General features: G+C 43.2%; 1 protein-coding gene across 4 annotated transcripts in view; it reads left to right on the forward strand.

Annotated features, from left to right (window-relative positions):
* Nucleotides 1-2,941: 2,941 nt before the first annotated feature.
* Nucleotides 2,942-23,919, forward strand: part of WWC3 (WWC family member 3) — a 168,236-nt gene continuing 147,258 nt past the window's right edge. The window contains exon 1 of one of the 4 annotated variants that reach the window (XM_037899987.2): nt 2,942-3,385. In XM_037899987.2, coding sequence (XP_037755915.1) covers nt 3,183-3,385 — 203 coding nt within the window. In that variant the 5' untranslated portion in view covers nt 2,942-3,182. Of the gene's footprint in view, nt 3,386-18,328; nt 18,352-23,919 lie in introns of those variants that run through there. The other 3 variants (XM_037899995.2, XM_037899982.2, XM_043537803.1) reach the window with 3 other exon arrangements.

Here is a 23,919-nt window from a genome sequence, read left to right on the forward strand (position 1 = left end):
AGACAGGAGAATGGCAAAGAATGGGCAGTGGCACAGAGCCTAGTACTCTTCTCTCCTCCTATTAAAATTTTAGTGGTGCTGCCTGATTTCTCTATCCTCCTTAGAAACAACCATTGGTTCCAAGGTGCTCAGTTCTCTCCTGTCCCTGGAACTGGCAGGAGGATGTGGTAATTGAAGATTGGGGGTACCTGGCCTGGCCTCTCAGGGGGATTGGGGTGGGGTTCCTGTTCAGAAGCTGAGTGGTTCTCTGTCCAGGTTTCTTGGGGTGGTTGAGAAAGTCCCTGCCCTGACATCTTATGCATGTGTGTGTTAAGGACTGAGGGATTCCTTGCTCTTGTGGGGTAATTGACAGGCAATTGAGAAACCCTTCCCACTTTTCTCTCAGGTGGGGGTTGTCTGGTTCTCAAGATAGCCTCCAGGCCAGGGTCTTTTCACAGATGCCATGTGTGCCAGTGTAACGCCAACAGACCCCAGTTGTCAGCAGGCAGGATTGAACTTGGGACCTCTAGAGCTAAATGCATGAGCCTCTAGTGCATAAGCTAAAAGCCATGTGGCTCTTAGCTAAGGTTGTAAAGCAGACTCATTATTTTCTCTCTAAGTGGTCTCGGTGCTACTAGATGGGACAGAGCACCACACCCAGGAGGTGTGGGGGTTATATACTTTCCCTAGCTAAGGAAGTGCATCCCAAGCTTCAGAGATTTCTCAGTTGAATTCCTGGATGAGTCCCCACTTGTAACACCAACAGACCCCAGTCATTGGCACACAGGATTGAACCTAGGACCTCTAAAGCTTAGTGAATGTGCTTCTGCTGCATAAGCTAAAAGCCATACGGCTCTTAGCTACGGCTGTAGAGCAGACTCATTAATCTCCAAGTGGTCTCAGTGCCACTAGATGGGACAGAGCACCACACCCAGGAGGTGTGTGGGTTACACCAGCTCCATTCAAGTGCTCCCTCATGGCCACTCAATAAACAGCTGTGAGGGGAATCCAAACCTCTGGACACCTAGATATTTTAAGCAGGCCGTCTCAGAAGGCTGCGGAGCTGTTTCCTCCTTTGGCTTCTCTGGGAGACTTCTGGGCACCGATTCACTCTGTTGCCCCTTCCACGGAAATGCAGCCCCTGAAACCACCTGCTTGTGGGCCTAAGGCAGGTAGACCGAAGGGCTCCATTTCTGCAGGGAAGTGCTATTATTCCCATTTTTACAGATGGGGAGCTTAGTCACAGAGAGACTGACTTGGTCACAAATGGTCTGTCACAGAGCAGCAAATTGGACCCAAGTTTCAGGTCCTAACCCCTGGACCATCCTTCCTCTCTGGTCATCCACAATGTCTGTTTCCTCTTCAAAACATGTCCCCGCTGACTCTTTGTCCGTGACCCTGAACCCTCCACCTGCAGGTTCCATGCTGCTGCCTGCCTCTGCATGGAGGGGATGGTTGAGGAGGGAGAGCCAGGCTGTTCTAGATTGGCAGAGACATGGAGAAGATGCAGAGGCAGGGAAGGGCCTAACATGCAGCCAGTGCATTCTGCACTGGGACTAATCACTGTGAAGGAGCCCAAGGCTGTGGAAGGGAGAGCTGGGTATGATACATGGAAGTGCTAATAAATTACTTTTAAAGAAATAAAAATTAAATACCTCAAAACTTTTCCCTAGAATTAAAGTTGCCTGGAGATGCCTTGTGCCCTTCTGAAACAACAAGTTCAGCTAAACTAAGATCTTTGAAAATCAGGAAATAAAGAGTTAAGGTAAAGCAAAGAAAGTTCCGGAAGTCGGAAAGAGTTAAAGTACATACCAACACAACCTTAGCTCTGTGTGATGCCCCACTCTCATATCCCTTCTCACCGCTGGCAATCCCCATGGCAAGGAGACTCTTGTGCGTTGCTACTACAATTCACCACAATTCAGCACTGAAATGAGGGATGCTGATCAAAGGACACAGATGCCTGTGTACCATGAGAAATGGGGACACATGGGGGGAAAGGAGAGAGGCTCAAACCCCCGCCCATCTCATATCACAATGATCAGCTTCTCCAACTCCTCTGTCCATCAATGAGTACAGCTACACCTAACACAGTATATGCACCTAGAGTGGATGCGAATAATTCCCAGTGGCTATTGCCAACTCACGGGAGGCAGTCAGTGTTAAGGCTGCCTTGATGTTGTGTAGCTGGTCTCTTCTGCACGCCTTTAAATCTTATTTTCTGGAGGCTCTAAGGGTCAAACATTTCCCATACACACACATACATATTACCTACCATCTTAGTGACAGCTACAGATTTTGACGGACACGTGGTCCCAGATTTTCCAAAGGCTCCAAGCTTCCATCGAAATGAATTAAAGTTAGGAGCCGAAGTACCGTGAGGATCTGGGCTTTGGGATCCAGGCATGACGTGTGGCCGCTCCAGTCCCTCTCTAATTGCGCCTCAGTCTCCCAAGTGCCGGTGTGAACAGAGGCGAGGGGTGAAATTCGCATGATCTAGAAGGGGTTGGATGTGGGAACGACACAACCCCCAACTTGGAGCGGTTTCACACAGGGGCGGCTCTCTCGCCCCAGGCCGAGCCACTGCCCTGGATGGGGGCGTGTGGCTGTAACCCGAACCCGGCTCCGAATTCAGGGGCAAGCCCCGCGTGGACCCGCCGCTCCGGATCCCCTCCCCTCGCCCCCTTTCCCTTACGCCCGGGTTTGTTTCCGTGCCACCTGGGCCAGGAGCTAACTTGGGTCGCCGCGCCCCACCCCGGCTCCCGGGCCCGCTCCCCTGGCCGGAGGGGAGTGTCTGCGCCGCCGGGGCTGGAGGCGGAGGGGAAGCGCCGCTCCCCGCCCCAGCGTGGGAATCGCCGGGAGGGGCCGGCCCTGGCGCAGGGAGGGAGGGAAGATGGCCGGGGCAGGCGCCGGGCTGGAGCGGGGGGAGCCGGCGGGGCTGTGAGCGGGGCGGGCGCTGGGCGACGCGGGCTCTCGGGGCCGCTGCCGGGCGGGGTTAGCGGCGGGGCTGGTCCCGGCTCGGAGCGGGGGAGGATGAGCCCGGCGCGGCGCTGCCGGAGCCGCCCGAGTCCCGCTCCCCGCGGGGCCGCTTGGTAGCGCTGGAGGCGGCGACGGCGGCGGGCGGCCGGGGCCCGGCAGCGGGGCCGGACGGGGAGCGGGCGGCGGCCGGGGCCGGGTGGCGGCGGCCGGGGAGCGGCGGGGCCATGCCGTGGGTGAGCGGCCGGCGGCGGCGGCAGGCGCCGCAGCAGGGAGCCGGGCAGCCGGCGGCGGGGGGCGGCCCGCGGGGCCGGGAGAGCTCGGAGCTGCCGCTGCCCGCGGGCTGGGAGGAGGCGAGAGACTTCGACGGGCGCGTCTTCTACATCGACCACAACACCCGGCAGACCTCGTGGATCGACCCCCGGGACAGGTAAGGGGCCAGCGGGCACCCACGCCGCCTGCACGGAGCCGGGCGGGGGGGGGGCACATGGGGTTGGAGCCTGGCGAGCCCCTGGTTACATCTGGCTGATGCCCCCTTGTTCCCACCTCCTCTTGGGGGGGTCTCCATTGCCCCTTTGTGCTCCCTCCCTGGGGGCGGGCAGCAGCCCGGGCTAGGGTGGATCGGCTGCCTCGCCTCAGCTTTGCTTTTGGACACTAGCGGGCCCGGGTTTCGAATCCAGCCCCTGCCCGCTCGCCCTCTCCGCGCTCACGCAGCCGAGCGGTCGGGAGGTGTGTGCGCGCTGGCTGGGGCCGTCACGCCTTCGCCGGGCTGCCCGCTCTGCTGGAGCCAGGTTCAGCCCGCACGGCACGGACAGAAAGAGACCTTCCAAGTTGCAAAACTGTCGCAGCGTTTCAGCTTGCAGTAATGGGCTGAAGCCACCTGAAAGAGCAGCCGGTCGGCGGCACTCGATTTTATTGATCTGGCGATGGTGGTGGCTTGTCTGTTCCATGGTGTAAGCTTACAAGCCAAGGAAATCCAGAAAGGACACTTCCCGCAGCATATTTAAAGGCTTGATTGGGTTTTTGGAAGTCACGGGTTGCTCTAGTAATTTTTAACTCAATTCCCAATATGAAGTCAAAGGAACTCTTCTTGCTCTCATCGAAACTTCTGCAAACTATTGTTTGTATTTCAACATAAGCCTTTTAAAGAATTTGTAGTCGGGTGAAATATCACTTTGCTCTGAAGTATGAAAGTGGAGATATTATTTGGTGCAGTGTGGTGTAGTTTAGAAGTACGGAGTTGTCACTTGTTGAAATCTAATACATTCTTTCTCAGAAGAACAGAAAAATGTTTAGGCCTCCTCCGATTTAAATATTCTTAAAGGGGCCTTGTGTGGAATCTTTGCTTCTCTGCTCTAGAAACCCCAAACAACTCCCACACCCGTCAAACTGCACTATTTTAGATGTAGCTGTGTTTTTAAAAGAAATGGAGCATAAAGTCTCTTACGGTGGATAGATTGACTGAGCTGCATAGCTTTATTCTGATACAGTACTCAGTCCCTGTAAACACTTGCACATGCTTAACTTTACTTGCATGAATAATCACACTGACTTCTGAAGTGGGCCAACTCACTTAAGTTAGGTGTGTGTGTTTGCAGGATCAGGTCCCCAGTCATTTCTGTATAGTATTAAAGTATCTTTTTACTTCCAATTTGTAAATATTATTTGAGCGGTAAAAACTTATTTTAGGAGACAAAGCAGCACTGTCTGTGGTTAGTGCCCATACATAGTTTTGTGAGTGGTGTATAACTAGAAGCCTGGAGTGTGTTTTCATTTTTCAAATGCTAGTATAGAATCCACTATAACTTTGCAGCATGACCATGCTGATTTATTAGCTGGTTTGAACAAATTGGAAACACAGCCGCTTGAGACATAATTATATAATATGATAGATTACCTTATCAGAAGATAACATTTAGGGAGAAATTTGGTAAATTAGGGTTTTTCTAATCAATTTGAGGACTATGTGGGATACTACAAATTTCTTTGGACTACATTGTCACAGAATGACTTCACATCTTTTGGGCTTGGTGGCATATAATAAATAAGATTAAATGAACTCAATGAGTGAAAAACATCAATTTTAAAAAATAGGTTTTTAGTATTTTTTATAAACTTGCATCAGCTAAATGAAGAATTCATTACAGTTTAAAGATTATGGAAGTATGTAACATTTATAGATGGTGTGGTCTGGTAAACACAATCTCACTTTGAAGAGTTGCTCTAAAAGTTTCCATGTAGAGTTACTGAACACAAGTGTCAGTATTTTAGGTGTTGGTAAAATAAGAACATTTGCTGTATACTTTTCTATATTAAACAATTTTTTATAGTAAGTGAAAGTTAGAAAAGGACAGTTTGAACTTCAGCCAGAACTACCTTGCCAGAAATATGCATGGAATGTTAAGCAGGCCACAGAAACATTTAAATGGAGTCTGGTTTAAAGACTGTAATAATAATTTGTTCAACTCCTGTTTTCTTGCACAATGGTACACTGCTGTTTTTGTAGGTAAATATTTATACAGTTAGCTGTTTTATTTGAAAACAAAAGTTTGGCTTTTTCCGTATTCTATTGACTGTGTATATGTGTATCCTTTGTGTTCATGTACTGCAGTTTTGTGTATTCAGTTGGCATATAATTTTCTGCATTGATTGTATACTCTAATGCTGTTCATTTATTTTGAATATGCAGTGGTGTTACAGCCATCTAGGTCCCAGGATGTTAGAGAGACAAGGTGGGTGAGGTTTAATGGCCCAATTTTTGGTTTTGAATATGCTACCTTCGGGGTGTTTGAAGGCAAGTATGTTTGTCTCAGTAGTCCGTCTCTCTCTTTGCTTTCACCTGAAATGTAATGGAAGGAGGAAGCCTTTCAGTATGGTTCTTTGGAATATATGGAGCAAATATATAGAGTGCAGAGGAAAGAATTAAACAAGCCTTAGCATAATAACATTGAATTTTTTTCAGGGTAACAGCTGTGTTAGTCTGTATTCGCAAAAAGAAAAGGAGTACTTGTGGCACCTTAGAGACTAACCAATTTATTTGAGCATAAGCTTTGGTGAGCTACAGCTCACTTCATCGGATGCATCCGATGAAGTGAGCTGTAGCTCACCAAAGCTTATGCTCAAATAAATTGGTTAGTCTCTAAGGTGCCACAAGTACTCCTTTTTACCATTGAATTTATGACTAAATTTACTTCACTGTGCTTCAAATTATCATATGCCTTAATTCTTTAAAATAATCAATAATTTGGATGTTGTCTGATAGTGTATAGCTTTGTCCAAATACTAATTTAGATTAATGCTTAATCTTCCCTTGGTTCACCAAGAATGCATGGATATGTGGTACAGTTTGTTCAGTGGAGATTGACACATTTAACTTGAAGCAAATACAAAGGTGATTTATATCAGGCCAGTGCCATCAACTGCTGCAGAATTTAAGCTTTCATTCTAGCCCTGTGGTTGCAAAGGTAACCTTTCAAATGCAAACTCAGGATAAACTGCTGCTATGTTATTTTACAGACAGACATCTTCAGAGTATGTTGCTGATTAGATGTTTCTTTGGAAATACTATTGGAGTGAAAACTGACCAGGCTTGTCAGTTTTCATTGCTGCTATTCAAAGTCTTCTGGGTGGCAGTGGAACAAATAAGAACTCAATTTTGCCAATGCTTGGGAAAGCCCTAAGCAGCTAGGAGACATATGTACTGTAGCTATTCATTTTTTGGGGAAAAGGACTTAACACCAGGTTGAGGGAGGGATAGGGTAGGAATAAGAAAAGGAGTACTTTTGGCACCTTAGAGACTAACCAATTTATTTGAGCATAAGCTTCCACAGTATGCATCCGATGAAGTGAGCTGTAGCTCACGAAAGCTTATGCTCAAATAAATTGGTTAGTCTCTAAAGTGCCACAAGTACTCCTTTTCTTTTTGCGAATACAGACTAACACGGCTGTTACTCTGAAACCTGTCAGGGTAGCAATAGTACATCTCTCCCTCCACCCCTGATCACATCAACCAGGAGACTGGGGGAGGAGTAAAGTAGCAGAAATTACTCCCCATTCCTGAAGCAGCCAAAAGGTGGTGGTGGGTTGTTTTTTTGGGGGGTGGGGGTGAGGATGGGGGTGGAGGAGGACAAACCCAGTATGTTTTTACTATCTAGCAGCCAAAAGGTATTAGGAAAAATTTGAAGCTTGGCCCACAGGCACCTCAAATTATCAGCCATCTACTAACTAGAGAATGATAGGAAAGATGGAGCCCAATTCCCAAGCACACATCAGGGACAGCACTCTGTTAGGCATTCCAGCATGCTCCCCATTCCCAGCAGCTTAGGGCGTGGCTCTTCTTTTGGGCATTGCCTCCAGACAGTGTGGCGTGGGGTATGTGTGTCTCAATCTTTTGTTTGAGTACAAACTTAAACCTACCACCAGTTGTTTGGTTAACAAATTGATCCCTACGTCAGGGTGGGCAGGAGGGAGGGGGCAAAGGTTAATGGGATAAGTTAGGAAAGCAGTATGTATACAGATTTTTTTGGAGGCAGAGGTGAGGACGAAATGCAAGAGAGAAAAGGAGGAGAACACAGTGAAAAGAGAGATGAGATGATGGTAGATGGAAAGAGAAAGAAGAGAACTGGAAACTGAATATGACTCAGGAAAAATACATTAGATCACTTATAGGAAAGAAAGTGGAGTAAAGTTAGGAAGGAAAACAAGGAATAATATGAGAGATGAAGTAAGGAAGGTCAGTGTCACAGGGTGGTCTGCTCGCTACTGGGTGGTGCCTCCTGATGATTAGTTCTGCCTAGATTAGCAACCCCTTTCTGGTCTTCCCCCGTACAGTTCTTCTCCTGCTCACTAAGTCACAGTACGTCTACTGCATGACACGGCCCTCCAGCAAGATCCCACTATAATTTCCTCTTCATGGGGAGTCTTTCAAAGTCCTTCTGCACCCACAGCATCAGGCAGTCCTCATACCGACTGCCCTGACTATGTCACTCCTGCAGTGTCTCCAGCAGTCTTCGTGTCAACTGCCCTTAACAAAACCACTCTGCAGTGGATGATTGGGAAACCAAGGCATACCTTCTACTCTGGGTTCCTGTTCAGGGCTCTGTGGCAAGCAGTTGGTTCTGGGACTTCACCAATCTTATTGCCCTCTTCTTTTTCATCAGCCTTCTTAGTCAGACCCCTTTCTCTTAGCCCCATTAAGTAAACCCTTCCTCATGAGTAGTCCTATCTCCCATTCCTGCTCCCTTACTGCAAGGAGAGAAGCTGAAGGCTTCATCCCTGTTGCCTCCCACCCTGTTGCAACTGCCAGCCTCCTAGCTTTATAGAAGCCCTGCCTGCGCCCTCATAGGTGAGCTTCCCTATAATTAGGCCCTCCACACAGCCTAAATCTCCCCCATTTGCAGCTTAATTGGTTGATGGGGCCCACCTAGCCTAATCAACTCTTTCAGGGCTGCTGTGGAGAGCACGTCCCAACACAGTCAGCCAAGCAGTTTTAGGCAGTATTTTATCTTTGAGATGGATCACTGCCTTGGTTGACAAAGATAATTGTGAAAACTGTTGAAATTTGAAAAAGCCTTTGAAAAATTGCAGTTTGCATGTGCTCAGTAGAGATTTTGATTTTAGAAGCTAAATTATCTGAAGATTCTGTCTGCACTGAGTGTGCTGCGACTTGGAGCTGAGCTGGACATGCTCTGCAGTTGCAGATCTGGGCTGCTGCAGGCTGTGTTGGGCATGGGCACCTAAAGATAAACTGAGAGATGGAGGTCTACCTTTCCTGTGCTCTTAGTGATGCCCTGTTGGCACCCATTCAGGCAGCATGGAGGAGAAGGTTACCTGATTTGAATGCGGAGGGGACAAAAGCTAGATTTGGAGGGGGAATAGTCTGAAGGAAATGGGGAGTGAACCCCAAAACTGAGAATGGAAGCTGGGTAAAGGGGGGTTGGGAGGGGGAAGAGGTGGAGGTGAAGGAGACTGGGATCGGGAACCAGAGGGGAGGGGGAAAGAAATGAGGGGGTGTGGAGACATCTGCAGAAGAGCTAGGATGTGGGGGAGAAATGGGACTAGTTGGACAAGGAGCTGGGATGGGGAAGAAGGGACACTGAGATTGGATTAGGAGCCTATGTGGAGGGAGACTGTGAGTCACTGACACGGAACATGGATAGGGGAGCAGTGAGTGGAGTCAGGGTGGTGGGGGGGGAAGAGAGAGATTGGGTAAAGAGTGGAGAGATTGGGCCAGGAGACGGGGTAGGAGTGGCAGAGTGAGACTGGGATGAGCAGTTTGGCTAGGTGAGACTAGGGCTTGGTGATCCTGGGATGAAAAGCCTGAGGTGTAGAGACCAGCTAAATAAGGAGAATGGGACTGGGAAGAGACAGGACCAGGACATGTTGGGAGGGATAGAGCAGAAAAGAACGGGATCACACTTGGATGGATGGGCACCAGCCACGCTTTCCACCAGACTCTCGGCCACTGAACCAAAGTGTAGTACAGACTGGCCCACTGAGGTTCCTCCCCCTCCTCAGCAGGAGTGCTAGAACTGTTTTTATAGTGGGGGTGCTGAGAGCCATTGAACCAAACTGTAAACCCTGTGTATAATGGAAACCACTTCAAGCCAGGGGGTGTGGCAGCACCACCTGAACCTCTGGTTCCAGCACCTATGCTCCTCAAGTGGCAGCAGATCCCACCACTTGGTGTAGGGGTGGGATGCGAAGGCTAGGGAAGTGTATGGTGTGAAGCACGAGCACGTACAGATGTTCTGTAGAAGTGGTTTGGAGGTTGGAAGGTTTGCAGAGTCTGGGGATTGAAGGAAGAGAAAGGAGGTTCTCATGGTTTTAGGCAGTTGAATGTTGCTCTGGAGAATTGGATTCTATTCTCCCTCTGCCCCAGGTTCTGTCGCTTAAACCAGGCTTTTCACATGTGGTCACTGATTGTTTATTCCTCATTTTTTGGCTGCCTGACTTGAGACCCTGGAGTTTGATTTGCAGAAGTGCTGAGTACTCACAGCTGCAACTGAAGTCAGTGAGAGTTGTTCTTCAAACATTCTAGAGAACAGGTGATTTGCCTGGTGATTTCGACAGTTTGGCCTGGGTTTCCTTCCTCCCCCGCCCCTCGTTTTTGCTCTGAATGCAGGAATTATACTTTTTATGGCCTGTGTTATGCAAGTGGTCAGTCTAGATAATCACAACTGTCCCATCTAGCTTTTAAAATATATTAATCTATTTCTTTAAATTGCTGGAGATGTATAGGTGCAAATATTTTTTACTCCAGCTTGTTGGCCTGGGCCCTGATTCTCCCAACACACGCATGCTTAACTTGATACTTGTGAGTGACTTAAGTGTTTGAAGGATTGGGGCCAGAGATGTCAGGCTAGTCAGTGTTGGGTACTTTTTTAAACTTGATGTTTACTTAAAAATTGTAGCTTCTTTGTTACTCTTATTTGATAACTGAAATCTAGTTCATGAGTAATAATTTGAACATGATCTTTTTGACCCTCAGTGCTTTGTCGTTTAGATACTTTGAAACAAGTGAGATGATTACAGTATTATTTTTGCCCAAATTATATGCCTGTTTTGGGGAAAAGTAGTTATGTGTTAATTCCATGTCCACTTGTTTCCTAATTAATAGCTTTGAAATCCTATGGTTTATCCAGCCTTGTTGAACGCTGATGCTGTACCTCTTGTGGCAGAAGATTCTGACTACTACTGGCCTAAAATGTGTTGGAGAGTAGTATTCTGGAATCGTAGAAGGTAGAGATGGAAGCTTCTCTCTAGATTATGCAGACCATTTCTCTCCAAAAAGTGAAGGCTTGTTCCCTACAGTACAGTACAAATGATAGATTTGTGTATTAAAAAGAACATTAGATTTTTAAGTTTAGATTGAGTGACGCTAAACTTTGTGGTCAGGTTAGCCAATTTTTGCAGTAGCTTAAGAAGGAAAAAAAAAATTAGAGTGCTGTGAAACCTTAACAAGCAGAAAGATGATAGGCTGCTAAATGTTTTGTCAGAGTTCACAGAAATGAGATTTTATTTTGTGCGCTCGATAAACCCATGCAGTTTTGCACTTCCAGATGATCTGCTGCTCAAATATATTTATCAGGAAAAATGTTCGTAGAGTTCAGGGCTTTGCAGTGTTACGGCAATGATACAGGAATATATAGGAATGTATGATAAGCGCTTACTCTTAGAAGGTCCTGGCTGTCTGTGGGGAGGTGGTGAGCACCCTTGAGTTGGACTTGAGGGCATTAGGCAGCTCGCAATATCTAGCCCTGAGCAGCCAAGTTTTGAACAGAAAGAATTTTTGGAAAATATTTGTTCTGGAGAATTTGAGACCTATCACTGCTGAGTACTGATGGATGAAAGGTAATGCAGTTTAATCTTGGACAAAATGAGGATGCTTTCTTTAATAGCAAATGCGTGTAAGAGTTTTAAGGTTAGGCAAATTCAGAGAAATGTTAAACATGTCCTCAGATGATGGGACTTCAGATGCTGTTAAAAGTGTGAGCTGCAAGTGGTAGGACTTTGGGCTAGTCTACACCGGCAATGCTGAAGCACTGCCGCGGCAGCACTTTAACGTGCCTTTTGTGGTCAGAGCGGCTCTGAAAAAAACCCCACCTCAAGGAGGGGCTTAGCTCCCAGCACAGGGCACTGTTTACACTGGTGCTTTAGAGCGCCGCAACTTGCTGCTCTCAGGGGCGTGTTTTTTCACACCCCGGAGTGAGAAAGTTGAAGCGCTGTTAATTGCCAGTGTAGACAAGCCCTAAGTCTCTTTAATTGCATGTAAAATGCAATGTGCTCCAGAAGCACTTAGAAATAACATGCATGTAGGTGTTACTGAACAGGAACTTAAATATTAGCTTTTTAAAAAACGGTAGCTAGAATGCATATGTCATATTAAAGAACATTTTTACTCTGCTTCTCAGGTTCTATGATTAGCTGATTTAAGAATGAGTGACTTGAGATTTCAGTCCTGAGTATAAAATGTGGATTTAGGTTTCTGTCGTCTTGAGCAAACTTTAGTATAGATTTAGAGACCATAGATATCAATTTAGTTTGTGTTAGAGGCAAAAATGTTGTTTGTTTAGAGTATGAAGTGTAACAGTGTACAAACAGAAGAACAAATCCTTTACAGGCAAGAAAAAAAGTGTAGGAATTTGTCTGTAGTGGATAAAACCCCACTATATTTACCCTGTCCTTCATAAACTATTAAATATAATGCTTGATTCATGGGGCTTCTAATATTGTGGTGGGAGTGTATGGGGGAGTACTTTTATAAAGGTATGTATGGGTCTCTACAGAAATACATTTAATTGCTTTTTTGGCAGAACAAAATAAAACTACTATTTTTGCCTACAGTTTAAAAATAGAACTTCCTGAATATCATGTCTGCTAAGATGTGACAACTTGCATTCTTTAGCAGAGCAAGCAAGTGCCACAGATTCTTAACATTGGGTCTTTAGTTTGACTGCAGCATTGACCAATGAAAATAGAAATGTAGGTGTTTTCTCATCTCTCTCAATCTTCCCAATCGAATATAGACTAGGGTAGCATCTGTACTAGTTGAAGCAAGATAAAAAGAGAAACAAAAGTTGCAAAAAGGCTGGATTAGGGCTAGCCTACAGGGAATAATGTTTCTCATGTTTCTGCAGTAGGATTTTTGTTTGTTTTTGTTTGCAGTAGCACCTAGAGGCCCCAAACAAAACTGGTAGCCTATTTTGCTAGGTGCAGTGCAAACATCAAAGACATTTCCCGTCTGAGTGCGCTTACAGTCTAAATGTGGACAAGATGCCAGAGGTGTGTGGAAACAAAATGAGGTAGAGGGGCAGGGGAAGAGGTTGAAATATTAGGAACGCTAGATATCCTATTTAAGGTCTTTCTACACATGGACTTGCATTGGTTTAACTAAAGGTGTGTTTTAAAAGTGACTTAAAAAACCTGGTGTAAATCCATTTTAAAATGGCTTATATCGATTGAGCTTAAGTTGGTAAGGAATTGACTTCGTTTTAAATTGACTCATCAATTTATCTTAATTTAAGAGTATAAATCCCTATGTGGATACCAGTCTAACTAAACTGATCTTAAAAAAAAAAAAGACAAGTCTTATATTACGTATAATATGGAGGCTTAAGTTTTTGAATAAAAATAAGATGGGTGTATGAGGGATAATAATGAATCACTAAATAGGTCACGTGCTTAGTAATTATCATTAGATAGTTGTATCATGGTAAAGGTGGATCTTTGGAAGGGGTTTGAAGGGCAGGGTACTGGGTGTGTGAATCATTTTGGGGAGGGCATTCCAGTCACTGAGGTTAGCAAGGAAGGAGACATGAAGGTGTGTGTGGTAGAAGTGGACAAGTAAAGGATGGAGGCGGACATCCTTGGCAGAGTGAAGGGTGTGTGTGATACAGTGAGATAGAAGAAGGGCCTTGATGGTAGGGACCAAAAGTTTGTAAGGGAGAGCCAATGGAAATAGTTAAAGTTCATGTGAGGAGAGGGAGGTACTGTGATCAAAGTGGTAGGCTAAGGTGATTATTCTGGCAGTAGTAATTTGAATTAGATGCTTGAAATTTTTCAAAATTTTTCGGTGTGGGCTTGTATGGAGCAAGATTGGAATACTCAAGGTCAGAGAGGATGCGATTACAATAATTGAGGCGCAAGATGATAGATGAAAGCTTTGATGCACTGAATAGAGAAAAGGGCTGGATGTCTTTGTTTGCTTCATTGCTAGTAATAGGAGTATTTCATGCCAAGGAGAGTACTTCTGATTCTGGAACAATGGGCCATGGATCAGTGAGGAAACTTGAACATCAAAGTAGATCTTCATTAGCCATGTCTGGAGATTCTGGATGGTTTTCTGACCTGATTTTTGTTGTGTCCTCACCCTTTCTAGGTAAATAATTTTAATCGGTTCTACCAACAAGTTGTAGTACATATCACTTTTAATAGTCCATTGAGTCATTTCTGTCATCCATCCTGTGCTCTTGTCCTGTACTCTTCACGTCACCATTGAGATAGTATATTAAGGTGTTTTTTTTTTTTTAAACCTACAATAAAAGGGTGGCTTGTGCATGTAGCAAAGACTTGTGCAATATCTCATAGTTATTTATATAGCGCCGACAATGTGTGTGGCACTTTATAGAAAAGGGATTGTGGCAGCAGTGTTTTGAATTGGAATTCAATTTTGAAATTTAAGATGCTTACACGAAGGATTGTTTAGATTGTATTTTTTAAAAAAAGCTTTAAAATAAAAAATGAACTAAAAGTTTTATATGAAAAGGGAAGATTGTGTAGAGGGAAGTCATTTAGTTGATGTTGAGAAAACAATGTAGGCGTTTGTTTAATCAATAATCTCCAGTTGCTCAGCTTTTGTTTCCCCAATAACTAAAGGAATTATGCCTCCCTGACTGAAGGTGAAGTCATATAAACGTCAAGATCTGTTAGTGTGGATGTTATATGTGGTTTAAAAAATAGTGAAATAGTAAAATTACTTCTATTAAAATTAGTTGGTTTTAAACATACTATTAAAAGCAATATAGCAATTTAAAATATGTTCAGAATGCAATAATTGTGGGTATTTAATGTTGTAGGGTACTCGGATTTTAAAATACAAAAGAAACCTTTAGTAGTTCAACAGGCTTCCATCACCTGCTGGAGAGAGCTGACATTGACAATTCACTGTTAATAATATTGTGATAGATTTTGTAATCCCATGAAGTATCTTGGGGGGCCATTGTAATAAATTTATGAATAATTTTTGTATGGTTGTGTTCTGCTACATGGGGGAGGATTACTACAGCTCATCCAGGAACTAAAACCGTGTGTGTAGGGGTGATTAAAGTGAGTTACTGAGACTAAATAACTTTAGAGAGGTATAGGGTAGCCAGGTGCCCAGTTTTTGACTGGAAAGTCTGGTTGAAAAGTGGACCTGACAGTGTCCAGTCAGCTCTACTGACTGGACACCCCAAGTTCGGTTGCTACAAGCGGTGGAGGCAGGGATGCGCTTGGTCATCACCTGTACAGCCCCTAGTCAGCTGGGGCTGCCTCCTACCTTCGTTGGGCAGCTGTTCCCAGCCAGGCCCTCAGGCAGCTCCCTCCTGGCCCGGAGGGTCAGAGGGGAAAAGCAGCGAGTGATTGGGAAGGGGGGAAGAGGAGTGGACAGGTGGTGGGGCCTCAGGGGAAGAGGCGGGTCAGGGGTGGGAGCTCGGGGGAAGAGGTGGGGTAGGGGCAGGGCTTTGGGGGTAATAGGTTGGGGCAGGGGTGGGGCCTCGGGGGAAGAGGCAGGGCTGGAGTGTCCAGTTTTTAAATATTGCCAAGTTGGCAACCCTAGAGAGGTACCACCCCTTGGAATGGCTTGCATGTATTGGTTCAGGCTGGGTTTTCCAGAGACTCAAACAAAGAAAGGGCTTTTGACGTAAAAAAGCTGAGTTTAAAAGACCCAGGGCCTTCTTTCTGATTCCGCAAATGGACAGAATCTTCTATCCATGGGTGGCCGTAGCCCTTGTGGAATGGTTGGAAGACTTCATCTTACTAAGGCCCTGCAAGATTTTGGCCTATGCCCCATAAGACCTCTGGTAAGCTTTAAGCATGCAAATAGAATTTTTAGTGTTTTATATGTTTTTTTCTGTAATGCTTTTACCTTAAGAATAAATGTTCTTGCTTAGAAAGAGTTGTGTAGTAACTGGGAACTGCTAGTAATACGCTGTTCATTGCTCTTGGAGACAAAACAATTCACGGGCGCTGTTAGCACCAGCAAGTCTGTCTGCCTGTCACAGTGTATGGGAGGGAGATGTGCAGCCTTAAAACCCGCTGGTCAGAAGGAAGTGGGAGAAAGGTCCTTACCCAGAGATAGGTGATGGCAGCAGACCTGAAACCTGACTGGGTTTCCAGTTGAGTGGACCATGCGTGTCAGGGGATGCAGTTATAGTTACCCTGAAGCTATGATAAATATTACTCAGAATGAATGTAAGGGTTTTACCAGAAGATAATTTGTCTAATTTCTAGCCAAACTTAAAGCCCTGATACTACTTAACACATGTGCTTAACTTGAGTAAAGTTAAGCATATGCAGAAGTAGGCTTGGCAGAATTTAACTTTCATTTTTAAAATAATTTCAGTGGATAATATCAGTCTGTTTTTAATAATTTTTTCCTTTTTTTATCAATTTAAATTTTCACAGTTGTGGAAAATATTCGAGGGAGTGTCAGACAATTATTTAATGACCATAGATGTTGAGATTCAAAAAGTTAAAGCTTTGTCACTGTTAAACACATTGTCAACATCACATGCAAAATATGCAGAGTAAATATCCTTAAATCAAGCTGTCGTTCTCAAGCAACATAGGGTGAAAGGCTAAACTTAAGTGTTGCCAGTTTTAAAAGTTATGTATTCTTTTTTGTGAAACAGGCATGTTGACAATCATTTTGAATTGCACTCCTCGTTTTCGCTGTCAGTGCATAATTTATGTAAGAAGAAGTTTGAAAGGCTTATTTCGTGTTTACTGCTGAAGTGCAAGTAGTGTCTCCAGGGTTGAGGTTGCCTTGAGATTGGTGCTTAAATAGCATTAAAATTCCTCTGTTTTACATTTAAGTGTTTGAATTTACTCCTTTTCTTTTCTTTTTGCCGATACAGACTAACGCAGCTGCTACTCTGAAACCTGAATTTATTCTCTGTATTTTGTACAATAACTCCTCATTGGACAATTGAATCTTCAGTGTCATTAGTTTAGAAGGATATTTACCAACTTGCAGGAGAAATCTGGAAATATTCTCCTATGAAATGTTGCCCTGATTTCTTCTTATTTATTTGAGTTCTTCTAGCTAAATAACCAGTCTCCACAAACACCAAACTATCTCTACTTTCTCTCTCTGATGACATGTAGAAGTGATTATACTGGGAGTTTCTGTTTCATTGGCCTCTGTCCTTTGCATACTAGCTCAGGCTTCCATTTTATTTCACATAGGCTACCAAATAGCTCTTAGATTGTATCGACTTTTGGTTACCACTGACCTGTTCTGGTTTTAGACTAATGACCTAAGTTTTAATCTCATTGCCAAAGCCCTCTGTTATGTATTGCTTCCCCCCATTAGATACTTGATTAGCTTGTCAGTATAAACTAAAGGAGAATGCTATGTGTGGTTTTTTTCTAATGTGGCTTGATTTAAAATTTTGGCTAAGAAGTTTCAGCAGTCTGTATTCTGCTTTTATAAAATCTGTGAACCATTCTGTCATTACAACTTTGCCATAATAAATCACTGACATTTTTGCTACATGTATCATGTTTAATACACAAAAATGCCTGTATTTTTTTTTAGATTTTCCACATTTAACCATTTCCCAGATTTCTTTAAAACAAATACCTTGTTCAGATACTTGGTTTATACTTTCTGAAGTCAACTGGTAAATCTTAGGGAGGTACAGTGAGAGTGTGTGTCTGTCTGTCTATCTATTTATCTAATCACCTTTTAGATGTATGAAAAGGGAATCCTGTGCCTCTGTTTAAGGGAAAGAAGTTATGGAACTTAAGAAACATTTTATTTTATTTAAAAATCTCTGGTGCCATGTAAAAGAACCATGGAAAATATGTCCTTGTCATGGAAAGGTCTCTCCTCTCCCCACCCCCTCCTTTCTGTAGATGGAGTCCTTCAGAATATGCGTTTGTAAATTTGTAAGTCATGTATTTAGCGGATGGTAAGATGATCATGTTTTATATCGGGAAAAATAATTTCTCTTGTTAGCCTTGTATTTGATCTGTGGTACCTGTTTTGGTATTGTAGTCGGAAAACTCAGTAGCAATGGTAATATCTCAATTTCTATAGTAGGCTGTGTCTTCACTAGGATAAAGGTGTGTGCCTGCGTGAACATGTGCATCCCCCCCCCGCTTTGATTGTACCTCAGGTTAGCTAGCTCAAGTTAAGAATATACCTTTTTTCTGTAATCTAAAAGTAGTAAATATGGCATGCATCATTTTTGTAAGACCAAGTTCTTGAAAAAAATTGAGTACCTCATAGATGTGTGATTCTAACTGGGAAGATTTTGCTCAGATCCTTGACCCCATGTTTTGGTTAGGCTTTATATAAATGTCTATATGTTAGCAAGCATGTTTTAAAAAATATATTTGAGTATAAAAATTAGCTCTCTTATTTGAAAAACAAGTCAGACCTGTGCCTCAAGATCCAAGTGAAACTGCGGCTCAGATGAGACTCTAAGAAGGTATTTATATGGTGAAGAATGAATGGCATGCCTTCTCTAACTCCCACAGGCTGTTTATTTCCAAGGTATCAGACAGAGCTGTATATGTTGCGTGCTCTCTCTCTCTCTCTCTCTCTCCAGATATGAATGTTTCTCTCTCAGCAAACCCATAAAAAGCCCTTACCCCAATGGGAAAAAAAAAAAAAGAAAAATGACAGAGGTAATTACACATTTTTCTTTTGTTCCCATTTAATGTGATACATGTATGGGTTCTTTATGCTTTGTAAGTTAAGGGTTTTTTAATCATTGTTTTTTGAGTAGCATAGTTTGGAATTTCCTGTTCACATTTTACTACAATGGTTTGTTTAAAATGATAGACCACAGTCTTTTTCCTGACCTAAAACTAGATTAGCCTTGAATATTGAAGAGAAGTATAACAAATAAGGAGAATTGATTGTATTTGCTTATGTTGTGAAGAGAGGGATTTTACTACAATGGACTCAGTAATATCAAATACCATAAGTTGTTTCTTAAATATTTATGAAAACAAATAAACACAATTACTGTATGAATGATCAGGTCCCCAAATTTATATTTCTTTGATTCTCCATAGCAGGCCGTTTTTAATCAGGACAGCTATTTTTAAAAAGTACTTTACCTGCCTATTGGGGCATGAAATTCAGTGTTACCAGCAATTGTTTTCTTGCCTTCCCTTGTAACTATGTTAAATGCAATAAAACGACTTTAACTTTGTATTAAAGTTGTAAACTGAAGCATTCAGATGTCAGGAAATACCAACATTGTGGATAGAAGGTGCTTTGCTCTCCTGCACCCCTGGTGATTGCCTTGAATAAACATTAGGATGGTCTTTAATTGTGTCAACCTATATTTGTTTTAAAATAACAAAGAAAAAAAATCTATCTTAGATGTATACATAAGTGTAGCATCTTTTAATGTGTGTAATTCTGGTATGCTTAAACAGATTTCCTTATCGTAACATTACTAATATATGTACATGTGTTCTGGTCCCAAGATATGTGGAAAGTTATGTGATAAATTTATTTTCAGGTAACTTAGGCCTATAAGCACTTGGTATTACATGGGGAGGTAACAAATATAGTTTCAGCTTGTTTTAAAATCTAAAAAAATCTTAAAGTAGTTTTTCTATACCATATATGGCATATCCAGAATAAATGATGGTGTATCATGAAGGTTTTTTCTGCACTTTTTTGGACTGACCTACCTAACTTGCTCATAGCTTTGCCACCCATGAATAATGTGACTATTGCAAACTCATGGTGGCATAAACTTTCTAACACATAATCATGTATTTTTGTGTGTGTGTAAATATGTATGTAACAATACCACATGCACTCTAAGTGAATTAAATTTTCAAGCCATGATATTTCAAATGTTTAAAGATACGGATTCCATAGCTGATATGACACACAGGTATGTCACTACAAGAGTGTTACCAGTTAAAATACTCAGCTGTTACGGTATTTCTAGCTCAGCATCTAGCTCTGTTCACATAAATAGGACCTGTTGTGGATTTATAAAGGAAATATTTAATGTATTTTTAAAGAAAATAGCTTTGGAAGGGAAAATATTTGGGTAACTTGCATGTGAATGTCTAGGACAGGGTGGGAGGTCCATTGCAGAGTACTGGGTTTGACGTTTGGTTCTATTCAGAGAATTCTGAAAGAATCATGTGGCAGGAGTTACGCAGAAAATGTTACTGTTTTTCACATGTATGTCTGTGTTCTGTACACTTTTTGCCTTTTGCCAGCTTTTAGTACTCAGTCCACTAAATGCAAATTTATCCTTAGTACACATGATTAAAATCTTCCTTGCCTAAAACTGCAATCATAAGAAATTGGCAGTATTAGCGACTCTTCAAATTATGCTTCTGATTTAGAACTTTATGGTGGAGACTTTACTCTAAGCATACTGTTTTGTACTTACCAATATTGTCTCCAGAACTGAAAGGAAACATTTGACTTCCTATATAAGCTTCTTGACTGCACTGTCTTGATTTGAACTTAATTTATGTAATGTTTTTATTTATTGGTAGTTCTATGTAAAATGAATTAGCCTTCTATTTAAATTGCACAACAACTTTCCTTTTTATTGGAGTTCCGGTGTTGCAGAGCAGTGTAAACAAACTTGTTTGTCTTAGCGATTGACTGAACAAGAAGTGGGACTGAGTGGACTTGTAGGCTCTAATGTTTTACTTTGCTTTGTGTGCAGTTATGTAAACAAAATTCTACATTTGTGAGTTGCTCTTTCACTACAGAGATTGCACTACAGTACTTGTATGAGGTGAGCTGAAAAATACTATTTCTTTGTTTATCTTTTTTGCAGTGCAAATATTTGTAATAAAAATAATATATAAAGTGAGCACTGTACACTTTGTATTCTGTGTTGTAATTGAAATCTGTATACTTGAAAATGTAGACAAACATCCAAAGATATTTATAATTTTCAGTTGGTATTCTATTACTGTTTACCAGTGCGATTAAAACTGGGATTAATCGCGATTAATTTTTTAAATCAAGTTAATTTGTTTTGAGTTAATCGCTTGAGTTAACTGTGATTAATTGACAGCCCTACTTTTTTATTTTAATTTTTTAAAAGGTAGGAGATATGGTACTTTATAGTGTGTGTGTATTTGTACACATTCAGTTTCTACCAGCACTGGTTAAGTGGACGTATCAACAATCTCTAACACACATGCATGAATAAACACCACTACAATGCAAATTAATTCACTGTATAGTGGAGAAGAGTCATTAAAGCCCTTCTGAACTAACTTTAAAGCCAGGAGCTTTGAATGTTGTAAGCATGTGAGTTGATGGAACTGATCGCCCCAGTCTAATAGTGGGTTTCAAAGAGTTTGGAAGGCTGGAGTCATTTTTCTGATTGACAAACAAAAAAGAGACTGCACTGAAGAAAAGAGATAGAAGTCCGCATTGGTAAAATAGTATCCTGACAGTTAAAAAAAAATAAAATAAAATAAAATAAAATAAAAGGTTTGTTTCTAATACACAATCAAAATTTGTGTCAGTGTGAAATCATATGAATCAAAAGAGCAAAGGAATGTAGTTGCATTGCCATTAATGTGAAAAGATGCAAGAGTATAAATGACCTTGAAGGTGAAGGTGTAAGTGTTTGGGAATATTTTTTATGATCTTTTTGTTTTGGACATTGAGGTTAGCGGAAATTAAAACAGTATATGTTCAAGATAAGGGAAGAATGTCGTGAGCTTGAGTAGAAAGTGCAACATGCCGTACAGTTTACTAAAGATAGAGTGAATGAGTTTTCATTGTTGTGCATTTTGAGGAGGCCCTGCCCCTCAAAAAACAAAAACAAAACAGAGAGAGAGAAAAGCAGCTGTAAAGAATGCCTGGAACTATTTTATTTTTTCTTCAGATTAAGATTCTGATAGATGCTAAATTCTGCTCGATAATCTTATTCCAGTTTACTATCCTTTTTAATACTTAGGGACCTGATAAACATGAAAGCAATTTCTGCACAAGAATGGCATTTGTGTAACAAGTGTCTCCTTCTAAAATTTAACTACGGGCAATAGCTTTTTAAAATATTTCATAACTGTATACTATTCTCCTGATTTTGCATAAAATTGTTTTGGCACAGCAAACAACAAATTGTATTTTATCCTTTTTAAGAGTTCTAAATTAACCCTGCTTGGCAGATTTTTCACTGCGAACTCTTCCTAGCTCCTAATTCAGTTGTTGGCATTCCTTTAATTTTCGGAGCCACAGTAAATGTTGAATAGTACTTCTTTTCTTAGTTGGCAGAGTTTTGAGACATGCAGACAATTTAGTCAGTGGGAACTTGGCCTGTTTCATGATTCTTTACATTTCAAGACTGTATGGCATCACTGTTGCCACCTCAAGAAGTGACATGTTGTGCAGACCGATGGTGACACAATTGCTTGCACATTAGTCTATATTCAAGTGTATTTCTTTGTATTTCTTGGCTGTATATGTGCCAAAGAGGAGTGAAGATCAGTATTACACTCAGGAGTGTGTTGACTGATAGCTATAAAATCAGTGTAATATAATTGCTCCTTACATGGGAGAAAACATTTATTAGCCTCCATAAAAATAATTTAATACAAGACTTGAGACATCTGCACTGCACTGGTGAGTAAGAGGCTTTGTCTGATGAGTGGAGATGGAGAGGAGGGGCTAAGCCATTGATTTCTGCAAATTTCATTTTCCATTAAAAAGTTTGTTACTTTTTCTATAACACTGACAATGTATACCAGTGGTCACCAACTGGTAGATCATGATCGACTGGTTGATCCTGGAGCCTCTGCCAGTCGATGGCGATCTCCGGCCACTTAAAGTGCAGCAGCACAGATGGTCTAAGGCAGACTCCCTGCCTGCCTTGGCCCCATGCTGCTCCCTGAAGTGGCTGGCATGTCTCTGCAGCCCCTGAGGGAGGACAGGTGGTGGGAGGCGGCTCTGCATGCTGCCACTGCCTCCACCCCCTAGCGACGACTCTGCAGCTCCCATTGGCCAGGAACTGTGGCCAATGGGAGCTGTGGGGGTATCTCTTGAGGCTGGCTGCGGGCAGCAGGTCTCCGTGTGCTGCCCACACCTGCAAGCACTGCCCTGTAGCTCCCATTGGCCATAGTTCCCGGCCAATGGAAGCTGTGGAGTTTGCGCTGGGGTGGGGGCAGCGACAGCGTGTGGAGCCGCCTGCCTTCCCCCCGGCCCCCGGGTGCCTAAGAGACATGCCAGCTGCTTCCAGGTATGGCATGGGGCTAAGGCAGGCAGGGAGCCTACCTTAGCCCCGCTGCGCCACTGACCAGCAGCCCCCTGTAGTAAGCGCCTCCCGGCTGGAGCCTACACCTCACCCCCACCCCAGCTCAGAGCCCCTTCCTGCACACAAACTCCCTCCCAGTCCCCACAACCCTCCCGCACCGCAACCCCCTGCCCTGAGCCCGCACTCCGCACCCAAACTCCCTCTTTGAACTTGCACCCCTCACCCCCTCCTGCACTCCAACCCCCTGCCCCAGCCCAGAGCCCCCTCCTGCACCCAAACTTCCTCCCAGACCCTGCACCTCCTCCTGCACCCCAATCCCCTGCCCTGAGTTTGCACCCAAACTCTCTCCCAGAGCTTGCACCCCTCAGACCAACCTCCTCTCCCAGCCTGGAGCTGCCTCCTACTCTCCAAACCCTTTGGCTCCAGCCCAGAGCCTGCAGCCCGTCCTGCACCCCAACTCGCTGCCCCAGCCCAGTGATAGTGAGTGAGGGTGGGGGAGAGTGAGCGATAGAGGGGGGATGGAGTGAGCAGGGGCATGGTTAGATCCTGGGTTGGTCTTAAATTCAAAAGTGATCTTGTGTGTAAAAAGATTGGAGACCACTGGTGTATATGGACAGGTGTGAAGTCAAGCTCCTTGACTCAAGGGGTTTATAATCTGTACAGACAACGTATGGAGGAGAATTGGATGCAGTGAAATTCAGTTTTATTGAATGGTGATTAAGGATTGTTAGGTTTCAGAGTAGCAGCCATGTTAGTCTGTATCTGCAAAAAGAACAGGAGTACTTGTGGCACCTTAGAGACTAACAAATTTATTTGAGCATAAGCTTTTGTGGGCTAAAACCCACTTCATCGGATGCATGCAGTGGAAAATACAGTAGGAAGATTATTATATATACACACAGAAAATATGAAACAATGGGTGTTATCATACACACTATAAGGAGAGTGATCAGTTAAGGTGAGCTATTACCAGCAGGAGAGGAGAAAAAAA

The sequence above is a fragment of the Chelonia mydas genome, chromosome 1, assembly GCF_015237465.2.
Source record: "Chelonia mydas isolate rCheMyd1 chromosome 1, rCheMyd1.pri.v2, whole genome shotgun sequence".
NCBI lineage: Eukaryota > Metazoa > Chordata > Testudines > Cheloniidae > Chelonia > Chelonia mydas.